General features: G+C 48.2%; 1 protein-coding gene across 7 annotated transcripts in view; it reads left to right on the top strand.

Moving 5' to 3' along the window:
• The window catches only part of LOC119167687 (G patch domain-containing protein 2), a 341,817-nt gene that overhangs the window by 299,384 nt on the left and 14,741 nt on the right, over positions 1 to 27,692 (top strand). For 6 of the 7 annotated variants that reach the window (XM_075865896.1, XM_075865895.1, XM_075865893.1 and 3 more), the window contains one exon: positions 11,576 to 11,676. In XM_075865896.1, coding sequence (XP_075722011.1) covers positions 11,576 to 11,676 — 101 coding nt within the window. Of the gene's footprint in view, positions 1 to 11,575; positions 11,677 to 24,358; positions 24,400 to 27,692 lie in introns of all 7 variants that reach the window. The other variant, XM_075865897.1, reaches the window with a different exon arrangement.

Genomic DNA, 27,692 nt, shown 5'->3' with positions numbered 1-27,692 from the left:
TAGTGGTGTTGTACGGCTGGCGTCTGCAGGTTTCAGCATCCGCAAACTTGTAGCGTCCCCTCGTTGGGCTCCGTGGTGGGTGGCCGCCAACGCTGCTGAACAAAAATACGACAGGCATGCACAGAGCATTCCCCTTACTGTCTGATCGTACCGGCTTAAAGCGGGTACGCATCGATGATATAAACTTTTTTAACCAGCCCAAAGAAACATATCCTCACTATCATGTTATCCACTGTGAAAAAACTGAAAAACAAGCCAGAACCGTCTCTCCTTTCCTGGTTTCTAGATGTCTTACCGAAACTCTTGGCACAGGATACAAGGTAACCAAAATGGCTAGTGGAGACCTTCTCCTCGAAATCCGTGACAAAGAACAATTTGAAAAGCTAGACCGTCTCTCAGATTTCGGTGGCATACCAATAACCATAACACCACATAGATCAATGAACACAACTCGCGGAGTGGTATCTGACATGGACTTACTTGACTTGACTGAGACTGAACTTTTGGAGGGGTGGAAGAGCCAAAATGTCACTAATGTACAGAGAATCATCATTAGAAGAGATAATAAGGAAACACCGACGAAACACTTAATACTCACATTTGCATCCAGTAAACTACTGGAATCTATTCAAACAGGGGTACACAAAGACATCTATCAGGCCGTACATACCAAACCCTCGTCGTTGTTTCCAATGCCAGAGGTATGGCCATGGCTCTAAAACCTGTCGTGGTCGCCAGACTTGTGCACAGTGTGGAGTACTAGGCCATGTGTCTGAGAACTGCAAACAACCACCACACTGTGTAAACTGCGAAGGAAACCATGCCGCATATTCACGCTCCTGCACATACTGGAAAAAAGAAAAAGAAATAATTACGTTGAAGGTGAAGGAGAACATTACATTTAAGGAACCACGGCGAAGAGTCGCTCCATTCTATGGACCTACATACGCTGATGTGGCGCGTCAGGGGGCACCGCCGCATCAGCCCTCGCCACTCCTTCGGCCCGTGCATACCGAGTCGGTGGTTGTGGCACCTGCCCCCAAGGCGGCTGTAGCCCAGGCTACACCGCCTACTCCCAAACAGAGACCGGAGACTCCAGAGTCCTCCGGTCTCAAGGCCTCACCTCACCAGGCGAGGCCCGAAATTCGAATTAACAGCCCGCACGTGTGGGCATCCAGTGCCTCCGAGGAGGCAATGGATACGTCGGCACCCTTGGTGCCGAAAGCGGCGTGGCTCCCTGGAGCGCGTCAAGAAAACAAAAAAGCAGATAACAGGGCCTGGTGATGGCCCTGTTAAGTGAACTCAAACTCCCTGTCTAAACAGCCACTCGCTTTTCGTACACACAGCACTATTTTACATTCACAATGAACACTCAAATTATACAATGGAACGTCAGGGGCCTTCTCAGAAACCTTGACGACATCCAAGAACTCTTACATGAACACTCACCAAAAGTGCTGTGTGTACAAGAAACACACCTTAATTTAAAACACACACATTTTCTTCGTAAATACGTTATTTTCCGAAAAGACCGTGTTGATGCTATGACATCATCCGGAGGTGTTGCCATCATAGTGAATCTAGGAATAGCATGCACACACTTACAACTCCAAACATCCCTTGAGGCAGTGGCTGTTCGAGCGGTTCTTTTTGATAAACTGATCACAATCTGCACTATTTACATTCCTCCTAGCTATCAGCTGCAAAAACGCGATTTACACTCTCTAATTGATGAACTTCCGGAGCCTTATGTTCTCCTTGGAGACTTTAATGCGCATAGCAGGCTATGGGGTGACTCTCGGTATGACGCGCGAGGTCGACTGATCGAACAGGTCCTTATCTCGTCGACCGCGTGTCTCCTAAATCGAAAAGAACCAACCTATTATAACCTCGCTAATAACACCTACTCCTCCATAGACATGAGCATAGTATCTCCATCTCTTGTGCCTCTACTCCAGTGGAAAGTCGTCAGTAATCTGTATGAAAGTGACCACTTCCCCGTAGTTTTGAGCACAACGACAGTAACTGAGTGTCCACCACGTGTTCCCAAGTGGCTCATAAACAGAGCCGACTGGGAACAGTTTTATACTATCGCTTGTCTAGGTTGGAATGACATCTGTACTTTGAACATTGGTGTTGCTGTGAACTACTACACAGCGTTTTTGATTGATGCTGCAACAAAATGCATCCCACAAACAAATGGACACCCTGGAAAACGACGTGTGCCATGGTGGAACTCTGAATGCCGAAACGCGCGCAAACAGCAAAACAGAGCTTGGAGGCTGCTTCGGTACTCACCGACAGCCGAAAATCTTGAAACCTTCAAGAAAATAGTCTCAAGGCTGGAGAATGCGTCGGCAAGCCAGAAGAGAAAGCTGGCAAAAGTATTTGTCAAGGATCAATTCACATACACAGGTTGCTAAACCCTGGAACATGCTCGATAGAATAGCAGGAAAACAAGTACACACACTTCCACTCGTAAACACTCAGGGTGATACCTTGGAAGATCAGGCAAACTTCCTCGGTGCACACTTCGAACAGGTATCCAGCTCGTCCCACTATACTGACACTTTCCAAAAATACAGAACAAGAATAGAAAAGCAGAAACTCGAACACAAATCCACTAGATACGAGGCATATAACCAAGCTTTCAGTCTAGCTGAGCTCCGAACATCTCTAAACTCCTGCAGTACTTCTGCCCCAGGTTCTGACCGTGTGATGTATGAAATGTTAAAAAACCTACCAAACGAAACCCGAAAAACCTTACTTTGTTTGTACAACGCTATTTGGTCTTCTGGCACTATTCCTACCTCCTGGAAAGAGGCTATTGTTATTCCCATTTTGAAAGAGGGCAAGGACCCTTCTTTACCCTCGAGTTATAGGCCTATAGCACTTACAAGCTGCTTGTGTAAAGTCTTCGAAAAAATGATAAACTGCTGACTTGTACATTTTCTTGAAACAAATAATTTGCTCGACCCATTTCAGTGCGGGTTTCGAGAAAGTAGATCCACCACAGACCACCTTGTTCGTATCGAGGCACAGATCAGAGACGCCTTTGTCCATAAACAATATTTTCTCTCTGTGTTCCTCGATATCGAAAAGGCTTATGATACAACATGGCGTTTCGGAGTTCTAAGAGACCTGTCCCACTTTGGTGTGCGCGGTAGAATGTTTTCCATAATCGAGAGTTACTTGTCATTCCGTGTCCGTCTGGGCAGTGTGCTCTCCCAAACATTTGTCCAGGAAACAGGCGTGCCACAAGGTGGTGTGCTTAGTTGCACACTTTTTATTATTAAAATGAATTCTTTGCACTTGTCCATTCCCCGCAATATGTTCTATTGTACATATGTCGACGACGTTCAGCTTGGCTTCAAGTCATGCAACTTGGCCATGTGTGAGCGGCAGGTTCAGCTGGGTTTAAATAAGGTCTCCAAATGGGCAGATGAAAACGGATTTCGACTTAATCCACAAAAAAAGCACGTGTGTTTTGTTCTCTCGAAAGAGAGGCATGCACTCGGAACCTGACATTCGACTGAACGGGCAACGTCTGTCCGTCAAAGCCGAGCATAAATTCTTAGGCTTAATCTTGGACAACAAGTTGACCTTCGTACCCCACATAAAGTATTTAAAAACAAAATGTTTAAAAGCCATGAATGTTATAAAAGTGTTGTCACGTACTACGTGGGGTAGTGACAGTAAATGCCTCATGAACCTGTATAGAAGCCTTATTCGCACCCGCTTAGATTATGGGGCCGTTGTTTATCAGTCTGCGACTCAAAGTGCTTTGAAGATGCTGGATCCCGTGCACCATTCGGGCATCCGCCTTTCTACGGGTGCTTTTCGCACCAGCCCCGTAGAAAGCCTTTATGTTGAGTCAAATGAGTGGTCGCTTCATCTGCAAAGAACCTACATGTCCTTTGTATATTTCCTTAAGGTGAAGGCAGACAAGAGGGACCCCTCATACTCTACTATTAATGACTTGTCGAGCTCCATTCTTTTCCAAAACAGGCCTTCAATGAGGCAGCCCTTCTCAGTTCGCCTGAAGGGTCTAGCTGAGGACACTGGAGTGTCACTCGAACACAGTTTAATGGCTCCTGTAGCATACCCGCCACCGTGGCAGTGGCAGACTATAGATTGCGATGTGTCTTTCCTAGAAGTTACTAAACATGCGCCTATTGCCCATATTCGAACATACTTCCTGGAACTCCAACACAAATACACACGTCCTGAGTTTTTTACAGATGCCTCTAAGTCTAACTCCTCTGTGTCCTACGCTGCTGTTGGCCCTTCCTTTTCGGATGCTGGCCCTCTACATCCAGGCACAAGTATCTTCACAGCGGAAGCTTACGCGATACTTGTGGCAGCTAAACACATCAAGCAATCACAAATGCAAAAAGCAGTAATTTATACAGACTCCCTCAGTGTGGTAACGGCTCTGCACAGTCTTAAAAAACAAAAAACCCTGTCCTCGTTTCACTTCACTCCATTTTATGCACACTCTACACACTCGATCGACATGTTGTTGTGTGCTGGGTGCCAGGGCACCGTGAGATTCAAGGCAACATGATGGCGGATCAGCTTGCTGCATCCGCCCACGAAAGCACCGCCATTACACCTTCATCAATACCGGCCCTTGATCTTAAGCCATCTCTCAAACGAAAACTCAGGGACTACTGGCAGAGCAAGTGGGATACACACACACAAAACAAACTACACGTTGTCAAGCCACACCTTGGCCATTGGCCACCAGTATCAAAATCACGTCACACAGAGGTAACATTAACGAGGCTCAGGATAGGACACACATACACGACACACTCATATCTTTTCTCCGGTGGCGATCCACCATTGTGTGACAGATGTGGTGAAGCACTAACAGTTCTTCACATTTTAATTTAGTGCAAACAATTGGACACTCTAAGAAAACAACACTTTCCTTCACCCTACCGACAACATATACCTTTACTCCCTGCAATGTTCGTCGGTAGGGAACCGCTTTTTAGTCACAAATCATTGTTAGCGTTTTTAAAAGAAGTTCATAGCTTTCATGTCATATACCCGGGCATACCGTAGCACGACCTTTCCAGAAAGGTTTTCGCTGCGGTGGCTACACGATAAAGCACCTGCCTCACGGCCCTTGGACGCAAGGGTATGAACGAGTGAGGGAGGCACTTGTGCTAATGCCATACACGTCCACCATCGTTTTTATTATCATTAACTTTTGCCATCTATTCGCACCACACACACCTTTCACGGCATGGTCATGATTTTATTAATTGTATGTTTTTACCCGCTTTACTGCGAGGAATTTTATGGCCCTTATACAGCCGCTAATCACAATCATTGTCCACATTCCTGTCTCATGAACTGGCGCTCTTTGGCCATCAAATAGCCCTTGCGCCAAAAAACACCATATATCATCATCACCTTGGATATGCGTTCGCGGCAACACGATAGACCACTCAACACCCTTTCGGTGAACCCGGTAAACGCCCCTGGATTGGCGACGGAAGACTTGCGGGAGACCATCCGCGCCGTCGTTCGCGAGGAACTCAGGAAATTCTTCCCAGCAACGCCGCAGCCCCAAGTCGCCTCCCTCACTGACGTCGTCCGCGAGGAGGTTCAGCAAGCACTGGGGAATTCCACACCGTCGGAAGCATCTTGCGAACCACAAGCGATGACCTACTCCGCTGCTGCTCGTCGACCCCGGCCCGTCCCAACCCGTTATCAAGAGGCCCCGCCGTACCGCCGCCCAATGTCGTCCGCCCGACCCCCTGTAACCCGAAACCAGGCGCCCAGGAAGACCGAGGTGTGGCGAACGCCAGATAATCGTCCGCTGTGCTACCACTGCGGAGAGGCCGACCACGTCTACCGCCGCTGCCCGTACAAGAGGCTGGGTTTGCGTGGGTTCTCCGTCGACGCACCCCGCCTGCGAGCCGGCCAGCGCCCATTTGAGATCGAAGAATACCTGTCAAACACCAGCCGTGGACCATCCCGTTTCAACCGTTCGCCGTCGCCCTACCCGTACCAATCCCCCAACCGTCGCAACAATGCTGACTTCGCCCGTGGAAGGTCCCCCAGCCCACGAGGGGGAAACTAAAAGCAGCAACTTCTGGAGGTGAAGTTGCACAACGGCGAGAAAATGAAAACCCTCCAACGACGCAAGACCGTGACTCACAACATGCCCTCATCCCGACGACACCCTGATGAGACCCCCGAAAACGACGACAGCTATGCTGCGCGACGCGTACCCGAAATGACGAAGCCTGCCGCTGAGAAGACGACGATGACGACGCATAGTGCCCGACCATCAACACGCGCAAGCCGCAATACGACGCACACGAAATTCGAGGAAAGCGGCATCCGACGTCCAGTTGTCCATCGACGGCCTTGACGTAGTCGCCCTCATTGACACGGGAGCCGACTACTCGGTCATGAGTGGGTCATTCGCGTCCAAGCTAAAGAAAGTTACGACCAGATGGGACGGTCCGCACATACGCACAGCAGGAGGCCACCTCGTGACCCCAAGTGGAATGTGCACATCGCGCGTCACCATAGACGGCACTACGTACCCTTCGGGGTTCGTCATTTTGCCTAACTGCTCCCGCGACGTAATTCTCGGAATGGACTTTTTGACGGACAATGGCGCAATAATTGATCTGCAGACCAGGTCGATAACGTTTTCTTCCGATCACTCCACGACGCCGCAGCCGAACCTCGGACACTGTGCTGCTGTAAGGATCGCCGACGATCACGTCACCCTGCCACCTCGCGCAAGCTTGATGATCGCCGTCTATTGTGAAGGTGCTGCTCCTGACGTCGACGCTATCGTGGAGACTGACCAAAGGTTGCTTCTAGACCGTGGTGTGTCTGTCGCAAGAGGCATTGCGCGGTTTAAGCAACGCAGATCCCACGTTTTGGTCACCAATTTCCCCGAGGAGTACCAGCATCTAAACAAGGGCGCTGCGATTGCGTTCCTCGAAGAAACGCAAGAAGCGAGTCAAGTGATCATGGTCGCCACCTTTGAACGCGCACGCGCAGATGCTTCCAGACTGCCACATCCTTTCGACGTGAACCCGGCGCTGTCGCAAGAAAATCGGGACAGATTACTGGAGTTGCTCCGTCGCTACAGCGAGTGTTTTTCCTCAAACTCGAAGTTACGTCAGACACCTTTGGCGAAGCACCGGATAATAACCGAAGATGGAGCCCGACCTACCAGACAGTCACCGTACCGTGTTTCTTCACACGAGCGCGAAGCCATCCGGACTCAAGTAGATGACATGCTCAGCGACGACATAATACAGCCATCGAAAAGTCCGTGGGCTGCGCCGGCTGTACTCGTGAAGAAAAAAGATGGCACTTTAAGATTCTGCGTTGACTACCGGAGACTAAACGAAATCACCAAAAAGGACGTGTATCCCCTGCCACGAATCGACGACGCCCTCGACCACCTCTGCCACGCCAAGTACTTCTCATCCATGGATCTGAAGACCGGCTACTGGCAAATTGAAGTGGACGAGAGAGACCGAGAGAAGACTGCATTTACAACCCCGGACGGTCTATACGAGTTCAAGGTGAACGCGTTTGGGCTGTGCACGGCGCCCGCAACGTTTCAGAGAGTCATGGACACTGTGCTAGCAGGCCTGAAGTGGCACACTTGCCTCGTATACCTCGACGACGTGTTCGTATTCGCCCGGACTTTCGACGAACACCTCACAAGGTTGGAATCTGTAATCGAGGCCATTCGTACGTCGGGGTTAACGCTGAAGCCTGAGAAGTGCCGTTTCGCGTACGAGGAACTCAAGTTCTTGGGTCACGTCGTGAGCGCCGTGGGAGTCCTACCTGACCCGGCAAAAACATCAGCCATTGCGAACTTCCCAAGGCCGAAAGATAAGAAGGGTGTGCGAAGGTTTCTCGGACTGTGCTTATACTACCGACGCTTCGTCGCAAACTTCGCACGCATTGCAGAGCCACTCACGCACCTGACGAAAGAAAGCACCCCTTTCAGCTGGGAAAACGACCAAGAAAAGGCATTCTGCGAGCTGCAACAACGCCTGCGAAACCCGCCCGTGCTCGCTCATTTCGACGAAAACGCCGAAACGGAAATGCACACGGACGCCAGTGATATCGGTTTGGGTGCCGTCCTCGTCCAAAAGCAAAGGGGTTACGAAAAGGTAATCGCCTATGCAAGCCGTGGTCTGTCGAAGGAGGAGAGAAACTACTCGGCCTCCGAGAAAGAGTGCCTGGCTATCATATGGGCCATTTCAAAATTTCGCCCCATACGTCTATGGTAGACCGTTTAAGGTTGTGACAGACCATCATGCGCTGTGTTGGCTCGCCAATTTGAAGGACCCCTCTGGCCGTCTTGGGCGGTGGAGCTTGCGCCTGCAAGAGTTCGACGTTACAATATTCTACAAATCCGGCAGGAAGCACTCCGACGCCGACTGCCTGTCCCGCGCCCCTGTCGACCCCCCACCACAGGACTCCGATGAAGACAGCGCGTTCTTCGGAGTCGTGACAGAGAGCGACCTAGCTGCCCAGCAGCGTGCCGACCCTGACCTCCGCGCCATGATCGACTACCTCGAAGGACGCAACGTCGCCTTGCCTAGGGCGTTCAAGCGCAACTTACCAGCATTCAGCCTCAAAAACTCCATCCTAGTGAAGAAGAATTTAAACCCGGAACGAGAACGAATTATCTACTTGTCATCCCCGCAGACCTTCGTGACGAAATTTTGGAAGCGTGCCACGACGACCCGTCTTCCGGACATCTTGGAACAGCTCGCATGATTACAAAAATCAAGGCGACATACTTCTGGCCCTGCCTTACATCCGATGTCACCCACTACGTCCGGAGCTGCCGTGACTGCCAGCGACGAAAAACACCACCGACGAGACCCGCCGGACTTCTGCAGCCGATCGCCGTCCCAACGAGGCCCTTCCAACAGATCGGAATGGACCTTCTGGGCCCGTTCCCTACATCCCGATCCGCGAACAAATGGATTGTCGTAGCGACAGACTACATGACGCGCTACGCAGAGACCACCGCTCTTCCTAGAAGAACTACACAAGAAGTTGCAAAGTTCTTTATTAACCAAATTGTGCTGCGACATGGAGCCCCTGAGGTCCTAATCACGGACCGCGGAACGACCTTCACTGCGGAGCTCATGCAAGGAATCTTACGCTACAGCAACACAGATCACCGAAGAACGACGGCGTACCACCCCCAAACGAACGGACTAACGGAACGGCTGAATAAGACAATCACGGATATGCTGTCTATGTACGTCGACGTTGAACACAAGACGTGGGACGAAGTCCTCCCGTACGTCACGTTTGCGTACAACACGGCTATTCAAGAAACCACGCAGATGACACCGTTCGAGCTCGTCTACGGAAGACGGCGACTTCAACGCCGACGTCCAAGGATACCTCCAACGTGCGGAGGAGGCCCGCCAGCTCGCTCGAGTTCGTATAACGGACCAGCAACTGGTGGATGCCGGACGCTACAATCTCCGACGCCGAGACGCCGAGTACCATCCTGGAGATCGTGTGTGGGTTTGGACTCCCATTCGACGACGTGGACTCAGTGAGAAACTTCTACGATGCTATTTCGGACCCTACCAGATTCTACGACGTGTTGGGGAACTAACGTACGAAGTGATCCTTGATGGGGACTCCCGTACATCACGACGACGCACGCGGCCCGAAGTCGTCCATGTGGTTCGCTTAAAACCTTTCTACGGACGATGACGAACTTTTAATTTGTGTGGACTGTCCCTTATGTTAGCATCGGGTCGATGCACTCTTAGAGGGGGGGTAATGCCGCGAACCATGCATTGGGTTTGTTTATTTCTGTTTTGTTTTTTAGGCCTGGCTGCGCCGGCCTGTGCTATCGCTGTTTTCACAGCGTTTCGAACAAACGCTGTCGAACAGCGCTTCGAGCGTTCCGAACGAACAGCGTTTCTAACAAACGCTATCACGGCGTTCTCGATACAATTCGACTATTCGAGAAACCCTCGCGCCGAGGGATATAAATTCCCGCACAGCCGATGCCGCGTCATTCGATCGCCGACGCTCACTAGCGTGCCCGTCGTTTTGCCGGCCGCTGCTTCGCCGCCTGTGTATTCTTTCAGTTGTTAGGGGAGCACAGGTTCGCTCCAGTAAACTTGTTTTCCTTATAGACAACTGTGTCGTCCTTTGCTGCGTGACAATATGGTGTGTCCGTGTGCGTGGAGTTGCTGATTATTAGCCATTTGTGCTACAGTTGCTGGCTTCCTGGTTAGTTCATTTGGTAGGGCAACCGCTTTGAAAAGACATTGGTCGTGGGTTTGATCCTTGAACAAGAGCAAGCTCTTTGGCAACTAAATAAACTGTTCTTTCTGAGAAATCCATTCAGCTTTTTCTTGTGGCGTCGTTTGACACCAACGGATGGTTGTCAACTACAGTCGACTCTCGTTAATTCAAATTGAAGGGACCTCTGAATTTTGTTTGAGTTACCTAGAAGTTTGAATCATCAAAAGTTCTCAGATATATGGTTCTGGGCAAGAAAGTTGACACATTGATTTTATCGCATTTAAGCTTCTTTAAACTTTTTTAAACCCTAACTGCACCCAATGAGCAGAAAGGTGAGGTGTATGGTTCACAAGTTTGTTGGCCATCTATTGCTGATCAGACGTTTTAAAGAAATTGTGAACCGCCAACTGCTTCTTTGCTTTATGTGTCTTCAGGGTAAAGCTATCTCTATACCAGTTGAGAAGCATCATGGTTTACCATGTGTGTGCTTCATTTTTAATATTTGTTTTCTAGCAAAGCCTTTAATATTTTACTAGCAAATAAGTGCCTCAGGCCTTGCAGGCCTGAGGCACTTGTTTTTTATTTTTGGTCTGCTGGAATTATATAAGCGCACAAATTTTTAAATAGTACTAGTAGGCAAGCAACAGATATTTTATGGCATATAACCGCAAAGAGCATGAATTAACCGAATGATGGAGTTTGAATTAAAAGGCTTTCAAATACATTGGAAGAGTGCCAACCAAAAAGTTCAATTTTGTTTGAAATAACCAAAAGTATGAATTATCAAAGTTTGAATTACTGCGAGTCTACTGTATCCCTTTCTTGACCCTTCCAAGATTGCAAGATTCTGCGAAACTCATTTGCAATATCTGAGTTATGTTTATGTGCCCACTGCACACTGACAACTGACAGTTTGCTTAACATATGAGCTCATTGCATCATAGCATTTTAACTGTGGTTCTTCATCAGTAGTCAATCAGACCCTTAACAAGAACATAGGCCTTGTATTTCTTGTAAATGCACAAAGCTCATGCTATAGTTTTGTTGTGATGTGGATCTAGTATCAGTTTCATTCTGTTCTTTTTACCTTAGAGGGGCACTGCGTATGTGTCTCTGACCTGTGTATATGTCCTTCGGAATTAAAGAGCAGTTGTCCATGTTTCGGATTGTTGATGGTCTCTCTTCGGATACAAGTTGTTAACCTACTGTTTGATTTCAGTGTCGTCGCTTCTTTCAGATACTGCAGTCTATGTTGTCAGTGTGTTACCCTTGTCTCTCTTAGGAACTGGCCAGGGTCTGTTTCAAGTGAGCGTGTTTCACGTACCTGCCTGGCAGAAGTGAAGCGTCGGCGTCGTACACCCCCCACGGGACCCATAGTCCCAGGTATGCCCCAGCTTAGGAAGCATTCTCCATCACTCCCTGCATGCTAATGCATAATATTTGTGTTTCTTGTTGAATTAGAAGGTAGACCTAACAAGGTGTATCATCAAGTGCCAATTTTCCAGACATTCTAGAAAATTTGGATGCTTTCACGGACCAATCACAAGTTTAGGGAAGACCATTTTTTTTAAGGAAAACATTTTTTTACAAACTTGATTTATTATGACAGAACTAGTGCAGTTTGTCTATTTGTAAGCTGATTTCAAATATTTGTTTTCTTCTTTTATGATCAATAGTTTATAAAATTTCAGAAGCAGCTATCTCATTGTTTGAGGCCTAATTAGCCAATTAACTGCAACTTTCACAGCAATGTAAAACCCATTGTACTATTGAATATGTTTGTAGTGTGCGACAAAGTATAAATAATTGCTTTAAACCATTTCCCAGCAAAGTTATGGACCGTTAACCAGATTTAGGAAATGCCCTCTTTGACATCTGACATAGAAGCTCCCATTTAGAACATTTTCTCCTGAGATTATTATGACAAAATTTACATTGTGGCATATCACATTCTGTTAACTGAGGAACAAAGAAAAAATCGTAAAGATAATCCAGGCAGAAAAAAAATATTGTTTCTCCATCACAGTAAAGACATGACAAATCGTTAGTTGTTCACCCTCGATATAAAAGGCTAGGTGGAGGGGTTTGTTTTCGTTTTTAATGTAGGATATTGAAAGAAGGCGAGGATATTCAGCTATGAAAAGTTGCATATAGGTGTGTAATATTGTGAGCAGCATGGAAAGATTGTCAGTGATAAATTTATTTTTAACTGATTTTTGGTCCTTAACGCAGCTGAAACATCGGCATTTTTTGTTATTATTGCCACGTTCCATTTCTCAAGTATTGTTATCGCCCCAAAACACTACACAGTTCTCGGCGCAAACCGCGCCTGCAGTTTTCGAGAAGCTTCCGGACTTTAGTAGATCATTTCGATAAGATCACGGCCACTCTGCGAACTGTACAAATTATTCTGGAGCCTACGCCACCGCCAGCGATAACGCTAGAACATTCGATTGGCAAGAGTATAAATGCCGACGCATTTCGCCGCTTGTCAGTAGTTGATCGACGGCCGACGCTCCGTTCACTGCTATCTGCGCAAGACTGCTACTGTAATCGGACTTTCCGTTTACCGGGCACAGGTTCGCCCAAATAAACAGTTAAATCCCAACACAAAGTATTCTGTCTTCGGCCACGTCACGACCCCGTGACATCTGGTGGAGGTGCTGCTTCGTCCATGTACCGGACGCCCCCGTCAAGCCGTGAACCCAGCCCACATCGCGGAGAAGACACCGACGCCAACCAAGAGCAGCGAACAAGCCGCCGACAGCAAGGTCTCCCACCGGAGTACGGGCTTCTACAAGACAAGGCGCGGAAGATTAAGGCCATGACCTCGACTGCAGTGTCAAAGACAACCGCAGCTTCCCAGCCCGCGATCGTCATTCATCAACCCAGGGAACCACCAACGTTCCATGGGTCATCATTTGAAGACCCGGAAACCTGGCTAGAAACATACGACCGTGTGGCTGCCCTCAACCACTGGGACAACCAAGAAAAGCTCCGTCCTGTGTACTTCTACCTGGAAGACATTGCAAGGACCTGGCTCGAGAATCAGGAGTCCATGCTCCGAACGTGGGATGTCTTCTGCGGCGCATTCCTGCAAACGTTCGCGAGCGTCGCTCGCAAAGAGAGGGCCGCTGCTCTACTCGAGACCCGGGTTCAGCTACCAAATGAAAAGGTTGGAATTTTCACAGAGGAGATGACCCGCCTATTTCGTCACGCTGACCCAGACATGCCTGAGGAGAAGAAAGTTCGTTTCCTCATGCGAGGGGCCAAACAGGAACTCTTCGCGGGACTTATGAGGAATCCACCGAACATCGTCCAAGAATTTGTATCCGAGGCGACCACTATTGAAAAAACCCTGGAGATGCGCACCAGACAGTATAATCGTCGCCTGACTCCAGAATGCGCTGCTGCTCAAGCCAGTGACTCCGAAGACCTGTGTGAAACGATCCGAGCGATTGTGCGGGAAGAGCTGTGCAAGATGTTGTCTTCGGCGCAGCCTCAAGTTGATTCAATCGCTGACATTGTGCGAGAAGAAGTTCATCAATCGCTTCGAATTCCCCAAACACCGCTGCCCGAGCCAGCAACTATGAGCTACGCCGCTGCAGTGCGCCACAACGCTCCTCCCCGTCCACGCCAAAACGCCGCCCCATCGTACTTCCCACGCCAGACGTCACCACCCCCACCGACGTCCTACCGTTCGCCAGCGGGCCAGCGCAGTGCGCCGAGGAAAACGGACGTTTGGCGTGCACCTGACAACCGCCCGCTCTGCTAACACTGCGGTGAGGCCGGACACACATACCGCCGTTGCCAGTACCGACAGATGGGACTGCGTGGCTTCACCGTCAATGCACCGCGTCCGCAGCCAGGAGAACGGCCAGGCGACATCGCTGACTACCAGACAGGAACTCAATGGACACCACCAAGTCTTTCCCATTCGCCGTCGCCCAGCCGCCGCATGTCACCGCACCCCCGGCAGTACTTTGGCTCAACGCGGGACCAGTCTCCTAGCCCGTATCCAGGAAACTAAGTGCAGCAACCGATGAAGGTGCGGTTGCTGTGCGACGAACTACCGAAAATCCACCTCCGACGACGACGCTGCCGCGACGGAGCTTTCCGAAGACAACGCCAACCAGGCAAAGCCCTGACGGTGAAAGCTTACTTACCGAAGGTGGCCTGACGACGCAACATGGAAGCAGCGGAACAAGCCGACGCAGCCGTGACCCGACTCCACGCCCTAACTGTAATGCGAGACGGCGAACTAGCAACCTCGACGTTCTTATCGACGGCCACAGTGTAACCGCTCTCGTCGATACTGGAGCCGACTATTCCGTCATCAGTGGGTCATTCGCCGCGAAGTTAAAGAAAGTTAGGACAGCTTGGGAAGGCCCTGAAATCCGCACAGCCGGAGGTCATCTCGTAACGCCTGCAGGAATCTGCACAGCGAGAGTCACCATTAACAGCCGTATTTATCCTACAGACTTCATAGTCCTACAGCATTGCTCGAGAGATTCCATCCTTGGTATGGACTTCTTATGCCTCCATGGTGCTCTCATCAACCTAAGAACAAAGTCGATAACGTTATCCACAGAAGAAGCACTACCGCCGCGCACGGCGTCAGGGAACCATGTTTTGAATGTGCTGGAAGAACAAGTCACCATTCCGCCTCGCTCCAGCGTCATTATTTCAGTCGGTGCTCCTAAATCACTTGACTTGGAAGGCGTCGTTGAAGGGAGTCAGCATCTGTTGGTCACCCGAAATATTTGCGTCGCAAGAGGAATTGCAGAGCTGCGAGGAAGCAAAGCAACGATTATGCTCACGAATTTCAGCAATGAGTACAAACATGTGAACAAAGGAACAACGGTCGCATACATCGAAGAAATTGTGGACGCCACCAGCGCTTTCGCCCTCGCCGATTCTGCGGAACCTGCTCAGATGAACCAAGCCCCTCCCACAGCTTTCGACGTCAATCCCAGACTTCCGAACCATAAGTAAGAGCAGCTCAAGGCCCTGCTCCTGCAATACGAAGATTGCTTTTCATCGTCATCAAAAATTCGGCAGACCCCAATCACGAAACATCGTATCATAACCGAAGAAAATGCCACACCACTCCGTCAGAGTCCGTACAGGGTTTCGACGCGAGAACGTGAGGCCATGAAGAGACAAGTTGATGAAATGCTGCGGGATGACATCATCCAGCCGTCCAAGAGTCCATGGGCATAACCCCTGGTGTTAGTGAAAAAAAAAGGATGGGACCCTACGTTTCTGCGTCGATTATCGCCGCCTGAACAAAATCACAAGAAAGGACGTGTATCCTCTCCCACGAATAGACGAAGCACTTGATTGGCTCCATAAGGTCAAGTACTTTTCGTCAATGGACCTCAACGACTGGTTATTGGCAAATCAAAGTCGACGAAAGAGACCGAAAGGAGACGGCGTTTATAACACCAGACGGCCTCTTCGAGTTTAAGCTGATGCCCTTCGGCCTTTGCTCAGCGCCTGCAACTTTTCAACGCGTTATGGATACAGTACTGGAAGGATTGAAGTGGCAGACTTGCCTTGTGTACTTGGACGACGTCGTTGTGTTTTCCTCGAGTTTCGACGAGCATCTTCGGCGCCTTGAAGCTGTACTTCAAGCCATCAAGACAACCGGACTCACACTGAAGCCGGAAAAGTGCAGATTTGCGTACGAGGAGCTCTTGTTTCTGGGGCACGTGATTACCAATTCTGGAGTTCGTCCCGATCCACGGAAAACAGCCGCCATCGCCGACTTCCCGCCGCCCACTGACAAGAAGGGGGTGCGCCGATTATAGGCGGTTCGTGAAAAACTTCGCTTGCATCGCCGATTTACTCACTAATCTTACCAAGTCCGACGTGGAGTTCAAGTGGGAAATGCCGCAGGAACACGCTTTCCAGGAGCTTAAACATCGCCTCCAGACGCCTCCGATGCTTGCTCATTTCGACGAATTCGCCGAGACAGAAATACACACTGACACAAGCAGCGTAGGTCTTGGCGCCGTTCTTGTGCAGAGGGCTGACGGACTTGAAAGGGTTATTAGTTACGCCAGCCGATCGCTATCCAAAGCAGAAGCCAATTATTCCATAACAGAAAAAGAGTGCCTCGCCATCATCTGGGCTACGTCGAAGTTTCGCCCCTACATCTACTGCAGGCCCTTCAAAGTTGTGAGAGACCACCACGCCTTGTGTTGGCTAGCTACCTTGAAGGACCCTTCAGTTCGCCTCGCACGACGGAGCCTGAGACTTCAAGAATGTGACATTACCGTCGTTTTATAAATCCGGCAAGGAACACTTTGATGACGACTACTTCTTGGGAACTATAACTACCGACGACTTCGCTGAACGACAACGGGCCGACCCGGAACTTAAGGCCCTAATAGAATACCTCGAAGGCAGGACCGCGGAAGTCCCGAAGGTATTCAAGCGCGCATTTGCGTCGTTCTTCCTGCGAAACGGTCTTCTCCAAAAGAAAAACTTTTCACCGCTTCGAGCCAAGTACCTCCTTGTGGTGCCTTCAGCTCTGCGACCAGAACTCCTGCAGGCCCTGCACGACAATCCGACAGCAGGACACCTCGGTGTTTCTCGCACGCTCGCGAGGATACAAGAAAGGTACTATTGGCCACATCTTACCACCGACGACACTCGTTATGTGAGAACATGCCGGGACTGTCAGCGACGCAAGACACCACCGACAAGGCCAGCGGGACTTCTGCAGCCAATTGAACCACCTCGCCGACCTTTCCAGCAGATTGGTATGGACCTACTGGGGCCGTTCCCGACGTCGGCTTTCAGAAACAAATGGATCGTGGTAGCTACCGACTACCTCACCCACTACGCCGAGACAAAAGCCCTGCCAAAAGGCAGTGCATCCGAGGTAGCTAAGTTCTTCGTCGAGAATATCGTCCTACATCACGGCGCCCCAGAGGTCGTTATCACCGACAGAGAAACGGCATTTACTGCTGGCCTAACTCAAGTGATCTTGGCATACAGCCAGACAAACCACCGCCGCACGACAGCGTACCACCCACAGACCAATGGCCTCAACGAGCGGCTAAACAAGACTATCGCCGACATGCTGGCAATGTACGTCGATGTCGAACACAAGACGTGGGACGCCGTTCTTCCGTACGTGACCTTCGCATACAACACGGCGGTGCAGGAGACGACGCAGATATCTCCATACAAATTGGTCTACGGAAGGAGCCCGGCAACGACGCTCGATGCCATGTTACCCAACGTCACGACGAAGAAAACCTCGATGTGAGTGAGTTCCTTCAATGCGCCGAAGAAGCCCGACAACTCGCGCGTCTCCGCATCAAGAATCAACAGACGACTGACAGCCGCCGTTACAATCTTCGACGACGCTTCGTGGAATACCAGCCTGGTGAACGTGTTTGGGTGTGGACGCCGATACGCCGACGTGCACTAAGTGAAAAGCTTCTGCGACGGTACTTCGGACCGTACAGGGTGGTTCGACGTCTCGGCCCACTTGATTACAAGGTTGTCTCCGACGGCATCATGAACTCTCAACGACGCCGATCGCGACCTGAAGTCGTCCATGTTGCGCACCTCAAGCCGTTTCATGCGCGTTAACAAACTGAAACAGTGTTTTTTGTATTATTATTGTGTTGTAATTTATTCATCGTACTTTCTTGCATTATCATTGTACCTTCATCTTTAGTTAAAGCATCAGGACGATGCCTTCTTCAGAGGGGGGCAATGCCACGTTTCATTTCTCAAGTATTGTTATCGCCCCGAAACACTACACAATTCTCAGCACAAACCGCGCCTGCAGTTTTCAAGAAGCTTCCGGACTTTAGTAGATCATTTCGACAAGATCACGCCCACTCTGCGAACTGTACAAATTATTCTGGAGCCTACGCCACCGCCAGCGATAACGCTAGAACATTCGATTGGCAAGAGTATAAATGCCGACGCATTTCGCCGCTTGTCAGTAGTTGATCGACGGCCGACGCTCCGTTCACTGCTATCTGCGCAAGACTGCTACTGTAATCGGACTTTCCGTTTACCGGGCACAGGTTCGCCCAAATAAACAGTTAAATCCCAACACAAAGTATTCTGTCTTCGGCACGTCACGACCCCGTGACATTATTAAGGAAGGCGTTGGGGTTAGGCTTGAGAATTGAAGAGAAAGGTGTGCATTATTATGAGTAGACAAAGAGAAGGTTGTGCCACGTGCCCGCTTCAGACGTCATTGTATGCGCTGGACGTACGGTCCTATGCTTCGACCACTCCTGGCCTTAATACAAGAAACTTAACTCTTTATTTAACTTATGCCGTAGGGTGTATGGGTGCCAATAAAAAAAAAGCATATGAAAATCTAAAATTTAGGACGCAGACACTTTTCACTGTCCTACTTTTCTGGCTCTCTGCCCAAATTGCAGGTGTCGAAAGGCATTAATTGAAGCTGTTATGTTCATCGTCTTGTAGGCTCGAACCAGTGCTTTCACGAGTCGGTCTCAGCCGTGTTGGAAAATGAGCTTTCCCACAATGTCTGAATGCATGAAGCAGCTCAGAAGGGGATGCTATCACAGTGCAGTGCAGTGGTGATGTCTTCATGGCTAAGCAATGGGAATGTACTGAGGCATGATGATGGGAGGTGGAAAACGTTCCATTACAGCTTCATTACTGACAACCCTTTAGGATAACCACCTTCAGCTACCTGCTTCATGGTGCATGTGGTGTAGCACAGTTGTGAGTGTATCACACACATTTAATATACCTTTTCATAGGGTGAGGAGGACCTGTCTGGCGCTCAGTGCTTTCCTTCTTCATTGAATGCTTGCGGTGTTACTGGATGTGAACATCGTCATACAATATTTACCGTGTTTACTCGAATCTAGGCCAACCCCGATTCTAAGCCGAGCACCGAAAGTTCAAAGCTTGGAAAAAAAACAAAAACAACTTGCCTAGCGTGTAGATCGAACAAAGCAGCGAAGACAGTATTCACAAAAATAAAAGATTTATTTTCTTTATCACTCTCTTCAAACAGTGCGCAATCATCAGTGCCATCAAGCGCATAGCATATGCCACACTTCCTAAAGGAACACTGAAAAGGTTTTGAGTCCGCGAATTTATCGTGAATTCGGTATTCGCGGCCTCTTACAACATGTCACGGAGGTTTTTTTCGTGAGATTCAAATAAACAACAGAACTATAAGTAAGCAAGCTCCGTCCAAAAAAACACACCCCCCCCCCCCCCTCCTCCGGCACGCGCGCGCGCAGGGGCGAACGTGTTGTTACCCCACGTGTCGTCACAGTCAGCCCACCTGTGATGCTTAGTCAGCTCAGCTTGTTTACTTCGTGGTTGTGCCTTGTTTCTGCTGCGATCTGCTGCCTGGCAAAACATCAGTTCGGCCAGTTCGTAGGGGTTTCTCGCCATTGCATTTTTCTCTTCTTCTCATTAGAGATTTTCGCCATCGAACATTCACTAGTGGTATTTTTGCAAGGTTGAGGGGATTCGCGTTGCCGAGTTACTGCGCAGCATATGGCTGCTTTTCGCAAGTTTCCGCGGAATCAGAAGATGGCTGCAAAATGGGGCGCTGCAGTTAGAAGAAAATACTTCAAACCTACGAGATGAAGCGCGCTGTGGCGGTCGCGAATCTGCCGAATTTCGACGCAGCAGCAGCCCTCTTCCTCTTTCCTCATTTGAACGCAGTGCGTGCATGAGCACGTATGGCGAAAACATGCGTACAAAGATGTCAGTACGCATATACCAAATTGGCTATTCTACACGACAGTCGCGTGTTTCTAGCGCAGCTAATATATCGTTTGCATTTTAACACATCATCGATGTAATACTGGGCAGAATTTAGAAGCGACGGTATTATAAAGAAAACAACAGAATTGCAATATATGAGCCTAACTATTCTTGCGCAATTTTCAGTGAAGTTCAGAGTACATATCACCAGTGCGGCAAGAGCGGCACTCATCTGGTTCTTTTTTGTTTTGTTTTGTTTTTCCTCGCAGTAGCTTACTGACTCATCGCGTGCCCCTTGCCCGCTGTGAAGTACGATACTGACTGCATTAACAATGCGGCACTCTGAGCTGTGAAATTCACGAAAAGCTGATGTTTTTGCACGCTGCCCGCACTTAACATGGACCCGTGCCAATACGTGGCTAAAAGCGAGTGGCGATGCTGTTGTTTCTTAACGGATCTGATATTCACTGATAAGCATATCATTTGTAACAGTTTACTGCAGTCACATTAAGTACTAAGTACTGGCATGCATCTCATACGTGCCAGTCTGTGTTTCCAACGCGTGTGAGGGTGGCTGGTTGGGACTGGCTTTTCAGTGCCGCTTCAGTTGTCGCTCTTTTAAAGTAGCGACTGGCTCGAACATGTACGGATGTACAACGAACTGAGTTCGACTTTCACTGTTCGTCATACTTACAGCAACTACCCGATTTCAACAGATAACACGGCATTGACTGCCGGTGAGCACAGTCAGCTGTCCACACCTTCTTGATAGTGACGTCATGGAGCTTCGACCAATCACAGTGGCAGTCAGACTCGCGATGGCGGCCGCGGCGCCTGTTGCTCGTTTTCGGCAAAATAAGGTTAATTGTGTTGGTTTATGCAAATTTTTTACTTGACATTCGAGTTTGCCGCACGAAATTACATATCATGACACCATAATCTTTTTTTTCTAAGTTTTTCAGTGTCTTTTAAAAGAATGCACAATCGAAGTTCCCGTGTTGTCGTCCCATGCTGCAGCCCCTCCTGCGACACACACTTTGGCTAGGAGAACTTTCCTTTTATAAGCAGCACTACAATGACATCGCATCGCCACACACAGACCACTCAAAATGACAAACGTTCACCTCAACACTCGCTACCCTTAAAGATGAAAATGGCAGCCTCACGTGTGTAATTAAGCCAGGTGTTGGCTTGGCTACTAATAGCTAAAATACCATCTAGGTGGCACTAGATGTGCATTACTTTTTTTTTAATGAAAAACGGCACGTTTTTCAAAATACTTGAACCTAAGCAGACCCTGGAGTTAGATGCAATAAAATTTGAAAAAAAAAAAAAAAAAGAACTATCGGCCTAAATTCGAACAAATAGTGTATCTTCTTTTAGGTCAACTTGCAGATTTTACTTTTCATTTATTCCTATATCAGCTAGCAAAATGTCAATGGAAAACTACAGTGCTGTTTTTGGTTGTAGCAACAACTACAGAAAAAGGAACCTGCGGTCTGAAAAAGTATGCAATGCAGTTCACCTAACAGAGTATCTGCGGGTGTGAACTCTTTCAAGTTGCATCGTTCTTGTCAAGCCATAGTTAGGGCTCCGTGTTTTTGAGTAAATTCGAAAGCATTTGATTTATTTAATAAACACCAATTTTAACTGGGCATTTTCAACGTTCAAGGGCGTTTTCAAAGCTGGGAATTATCATTCAAATGGAGCGCACCTCTATCAGCAGTAGAAACTTCGCAAAATGTGCTTGCATCTATTACAGTGACCTTTAAAGTATTAATACAAACAAATGTACGTGTTTTGTATTGAAATATTTGTGTCTGTATATATGTTAGTGCATTCAAACAAATTAATTTGAATAATACTGATTGTTGGCCTAGTTGGTATTTACTTAATGGCATGATTTGGCCGCAAAAGAGACACACACAAGAAAAGGAACACTCAAACGACAAGCACAGGCGGCACTTCCAACTAAAGCAGACTAGGTGCAGACCCAGACTTAAGTACGAAAATATAGACATGCGCAGTCTTCATACAGCCTTACGCTATCCAACAATCAAACAATCTTGTCTCCGAAGCATACAACGTCACCGACGGTTCGCTGATACACCTTTCACCTTTCTTTTTAATGTAATAGGCGTGAGCTGATGGAAGCCTATTACATTAAAAAGAAAGGTGAAAGGTGTATCAGCGAACCGTCGGTGACGTTGTATGCTTCGGAGACAAGATTGTTTGATTGTTGGATAGCGTAAGGCTGTATGAAGACTGCGCATGTCTATATTTTCGTACTTAAGTCTGGGTCTGCACCTAGTCTGCTTTAGTTGGAAGTGCCGCCTGTGCTTGTCGTTTGAGTGTTCCTTTTCTTGTGTGTGTCTCTTTTGCGGCCAAATCATGCCATTAAATTAATTTGAACCCATTTATTTGGAAATCCTGCTTAATTTGAAGCATTTATGTGGTGTCGTATTTTGTAATGTAAGTTTGAGTGGTAAATTTGAAGCGGCAGTCAGCACCAGCTCGGTTAATTATACAACTTTGGGTGCCGTGTGCTGATTTCCTGATGGTAGTTTTGCTGCGTAGAAATGACGACCCTTGAGAGCCACACCGCAGTTCTGTCTAGCAATACTAATAAGTGACAGGTGAAGCACCCCGGCCTCGCTGCTGCCAGTGCAGGAAAAAAAAAAGGAAAAAAGATCTCGTGGTGAATTGCACCTGCGGTGTGTCGTGTGTCACTGCAAGGCAGCAGTGACACGTAGGCTTCATGTCACATGCTTTTTGCAACATCAGCACATCATGATTTACCCATCTTTCTGGGAATATAAAAAAGGCAGTGACTTACAGTACTGTCGCAAACACTAGGGGCCCATTGCCATTGTTTGATTCTGTGGTGTAATCATAATAGTGAGGGTGCTCGTCATAATAGTGGTGGAACTAGGTTGACGGGCCCTGTCACCATAAAGCAGTGACTACTGTAGTGGGGCCCTCGTCAGCGTAGTTATAACATAAAAGTGAGGGGACCCCTCAGTACAGTAAAATCGTAAAAATCGTAAAATCGTAAAAATCAGCACTAAGTTCAGTGTGCGCCTATCTCATGGGGTAAAATGTCCAAACATTTTATTTTTAGAAATCTTGAATACACAAACGTTGCCAAAGTCGCAAATATCTGCGGTACAGCCGAAACAACCTTCTTCATAAGCTACACTAGCACGAAACAGGTTAAGCATGCAGTCATAGATGTCCGAGAATCGATTCATGCGATGCAGTGTGCTTACAAGCATTGAAGTTTCCCAAATTAACATCGAAACACCTGTGTTGCCAAAAAAAAAAATGAACGCAGGAGAAATAACTAGGAAAAGCAGGCGCTATTTCGGAGATTCGCCGATTACGTTTTAGGCCACCGAGATTATGTGCATTATTGTGATCAGTATTTTGTGCGCTGAATGGTACCGATTCTTCATTCAACGGGCTCGCACCCTATGTCCAAAGACATTGCAATTGAATAGTGGACCACCATCCGAGTGTTACAAGCGCCACTCATGCCCCCTTTCTTTCAAGTAGAGCCACTGCAAAGTTACATTGGTTTCGACAAAACCGCCCACGCGCGCCATCGAAAAGCAACGAACACTGATTAGGTATGGTTCAATGTGTTGTTTTGGGAAGTTTGTACTAGGCAACATAAAGATTGGACGTCAAAAAGATCGAACTCAACACTGATCCAAGAGTAGCATGCGTGATGCGTTGTTTAGGTTCGTGGCTGAGAAATCAACAAGGACAAAAGTTCGCCGAGCTCATGCAAGTCGGCATTGTCGCTGTAAAGGCAAAAGTTTGTGCCGGAGAGACGAAAAGCCTTCATTCTTGTGGACGAAGTAGCAAACCTAATAATGACGATGCTTTTTCTGACAGGAAACTAGGTGCACTTTATAAAGACGCAGAAGCTTGTTTCAGCGATGGTGCAAAAATTACTTCAATGCCAGGCAACCACCCTTATCAGACTTAGCAAGTCCGCGCAGCACTGCCACAGTCATTTTTTTTCTTTTTCTGCTTCAGTTAACATAAGGGTGCCTTGAATTTCAACCGTGCAAATATGGTATTAGACAACTGATGACGACCAAGTTCGGATTGTGCCTATTATGCATGGAAATAAAAAAAAAATCTTTCTTGCGACCAAACTGGAGGTGGGCCTGTTATGGGATTAAATACAGCAGTCATTTCAGATCTTATCATTATATGGTTTTAAAAGCATAGTGGTTTGGCACACTGTTTGAAGAGTGGAAGGGCTGTAGGTCGTCAGGTCAAATTCTTTGCACTCTCGTCTTTATTTCTTTTTTAGGGAAATGCGTCGACATTGACATTACTACGTTACTGGAAAAGGTAATAATTTTTCTTTCCAAAAGAAAATGATGCTTCTGTCTGTGGTGGTTGTTAGAAAATCATACCTTATGAATTTTATAGTGCTGTGGGCAAAGCATGACAGTACGTTGTTGCTGAGTGACCTCGTTTTAATCGTGCTGAACAAGTAAACTTTTTCGTTTATTTTTTAGGTTCTCACTATTGTTTCTAGTATTGTTACTTATTTTAAACAATACTCCTATTGGACAACGTTCCACAGTGGACAATTGCTATAGCGCGAGGGCAGAACGACGATGAAGGGACAAGTCATCACTCTGCTCTCGCGCTATAACAATCGTGATGTCATACCAACTAGCCCAAACTGCCACGCTTCCACAGCGGAGCGATGGGAGAAGCCGCTGCGACGATCAGCTGAGTCGAGCTGACTAACCGCATTCGCAGAATGGCAGCTGCAGCGAAGCTTTGATCTGAGCTGCCGCCACCTCTCTAAGTGGTTACGAAAAGGAAAGGAAGAGAAAAAAATTGGCAGATCCCACGTACAGTGGGAACTGATAATATGCGACGCACGAATGAGAAAAGTTTATATGTCACTTTGAAATCAGCATAACGTTACGAGGTGGAGGTAAATGATGCTGTACATGACTTCTGTGTCATCATGATTATCATGTTTTGATGTGTCGTTTATCTTCGTCATCTATTCACGGCACGTGATACCAAATTTAGTATATGTGAAGCTAGCAAAACGGCCGCGACCACGCTATGACCGTGGTATGTTGTCATGTTCTTATATGACACGCATGTCAGGATTATCATGTTTGCACAAGTCATATATTTTGTCATTCATTGATGTCACGTAACACCAAATTTGGTACATGTGGAGCTATCGAAATGGCCGCGAGTGCATCATGAAGGGCCCAATATACTCTAATGTAGCGTTGACGCTTGCGCACGCTGGGCACAGCGACGCTACGTTAGCAAAACGCGAGCACTCTATAGTCTGACTCCAGGCACAACCGGCGCGACCAGCGTCCGTCAGCGGAACCCGACGTTAACCGGCGCGAAATGCGACATGCTGCATTTTGTGCCGCGTTACACAGACAACACTGCGTCTCCTTTTTTTCGTGGTGGAGAGACACAGGATGCGCTGAAACGTGCATGCGTCTGAGCAACGCAGCGCGGCGTGTGCCTGGGACTATATTTCAGTATTGGCACCTGGCGTGGCAACGCCGGCATGACGCAATGAAATGAACGCCGGTGAGGATGAGCACCGCGTCACGTAGAGATGTATTGGCGCCTTGACTGTGGCATGTAGTCATATTTTCATGTGACAAGCATCTCATGATTATCATGTTTGCGCGTCACATACCTTCGTCATTCATTGACATCACGTAATACCAGATTTGGCATATGTGAAGCCAGCGAAACGACCGCGAGCGCGTCATGAGTGTGGCATGTAGTCATGTTACATGACACGCATGTTGTGATTATCATGTTTGGATGTGTCATTTACCTATGTCGTCCGTTCGCGTCGTGTAATACCGAGTTTGGTACATGTGAAGCTAGCAAAACGGCCACGAGCGCATCATGAGTGTAGCACGTAGTCATGTTGTTACATGACACACATTTTATGATTATTATGTTTGCACCAGTCACATACCTTCGTGATTCATTCACGTACCGTAATACCAAATTTGGTAGATGTGACGCTAGCGAAACGGCTGCGAGTGCATCATGAGCGTGGCATGTAGTCATGTTGTTACATGACACGCATGTCATGATTTTCATGTTAGGGTTCGTCGCTTGTGTTCACCATGCAGTCATGTCATACCATACCAGTTTTGCAACATGCCAAGTGAACGAAAGCACCACAAGAGCTGCAGGACCATGAAATAAAATCATGAAATTCATGACACACATGTCATGATTTTCCTGTTATAACTAGTCAAATATGTTCTTCATACAGTCATGTTATGCCATACCAAGTTTGGTATCGATACCATTATTGAAACGGCCAGGAGAGCTAAAAGTCGTTGGCGGCTAGATAGATAGATACACTCAAAGTCGCCGAAGTTCACTAAGAAATGCTTTGCATTTAGAAGTGTCACCCGTAACTGTCTATTACTTGGATGATACCTCAACAGGATGGCACAAGGGATGGCGTAGTGGGAGTGAAAGTGGATAGGTAGGGAAAGGCAAAAAAGGAAGAGAAAAAAAGGGGGGGAGGGGTTCACGTTCGATCCGTCTGTACCGGCGCATGTCCGAATAATCGGAACACGCAACCACTCAAGAAGGCCGCTGATAACACTGGGAGAAGAAGATCCGCTGAGTTGGGAGAGGTGTGACGGGCCATAGGCTCGTTTGATGTCGGGTGAGCGCAGAGCGCTCGCCGGTGCTCGTAGCCACGGCTCAGTAGAAATGAGGTTCGTTGAACTACCGAAAAAGAGATTTCGTTGAACCTCAGTGTGATGGAGATAAAAAAAGAAGAAAAAAACACACACACGTCCACGAAGTCACAGGCACTCAAAGAGCGCCGTGTCCACGAAGAACGCGATCAGCGCTCCAAGCACATGCTTGAAAACACTCCCGTGCGTTCTTGGGAACAGGAGTTCCTCCACAGTGGTAGTGGCGAGCCCCTGTCGTTTATATGCAGTGATGAGATTGCGGCGCTCATTAGTATAGGCACAGCACCGCAGCTGAATGTGATCTAATGTCTCTGGCTACGGTCAATGCGAACAGGACGGGCTTCCCTTTCCCGTTAGCCGATGGATTCTTTTTGCCGTCCTCGGCTAAAGGACGCGCAGGCGGAGAAGGAAAGCACACTCTCTCCTTGTCAATCTGGTTCTTGGGAGGGGGCGTGGCGGCTTGCCGGCCGCCATGCGCGCATTCGGGTGGCAGGAGAAGATGGCAAGGGAAACCAGTTTCCGCGCAGCGTCAAAGGGGTGCAACGTCGATGTTGTGGCCGTGTCTGTTGCATGCGCTGCTTTCATCAGCTGGTCAGCAGACTTGTTGCCGTGGATACCGATGCAGGCAGGTATTCATTGCAGCACGAGGTCGCAGCCCAAGTCCTGCATGGCCTCAAGTCTGCGCACGATGCGCCTGGCGTGAGGGGGTCAAGCTTTGTAGCAATACTCGAAATAATAAGTTTCTACCACCATCATTGAAAGTGTGCAGACACTACTGCACAGAGTTAATATACAGCAGCAAGAATGTCATAATAGTAATGTGGCCCATCATAACAGCGCTGTGACTTCACTGACGGGCTGCACCTTTGTAGTGCTGTGGGTGCTCTTATTGAAGTGATTGGAGCAGTTTTT

This window comes from Rhipicephalus microplus, chromosome 6 (genome assembly GCF_043290135.1).
Source record: "Rhipicephalus microplus isolate Deutch F79 chromosome 6, USDA_Rmic, whole genome shotgun sequence".
NCBI lineage: Eukaryota > Metazoa > Arthropoda > Arachnida > Ixodida > Ixodidae > Rhipicephalus > Rhipicephalus microplus.
Note: the sequence above shows the minus strand (reverse complement) of the source record. Positions and strands in the feature narration are given on the sequence as shown.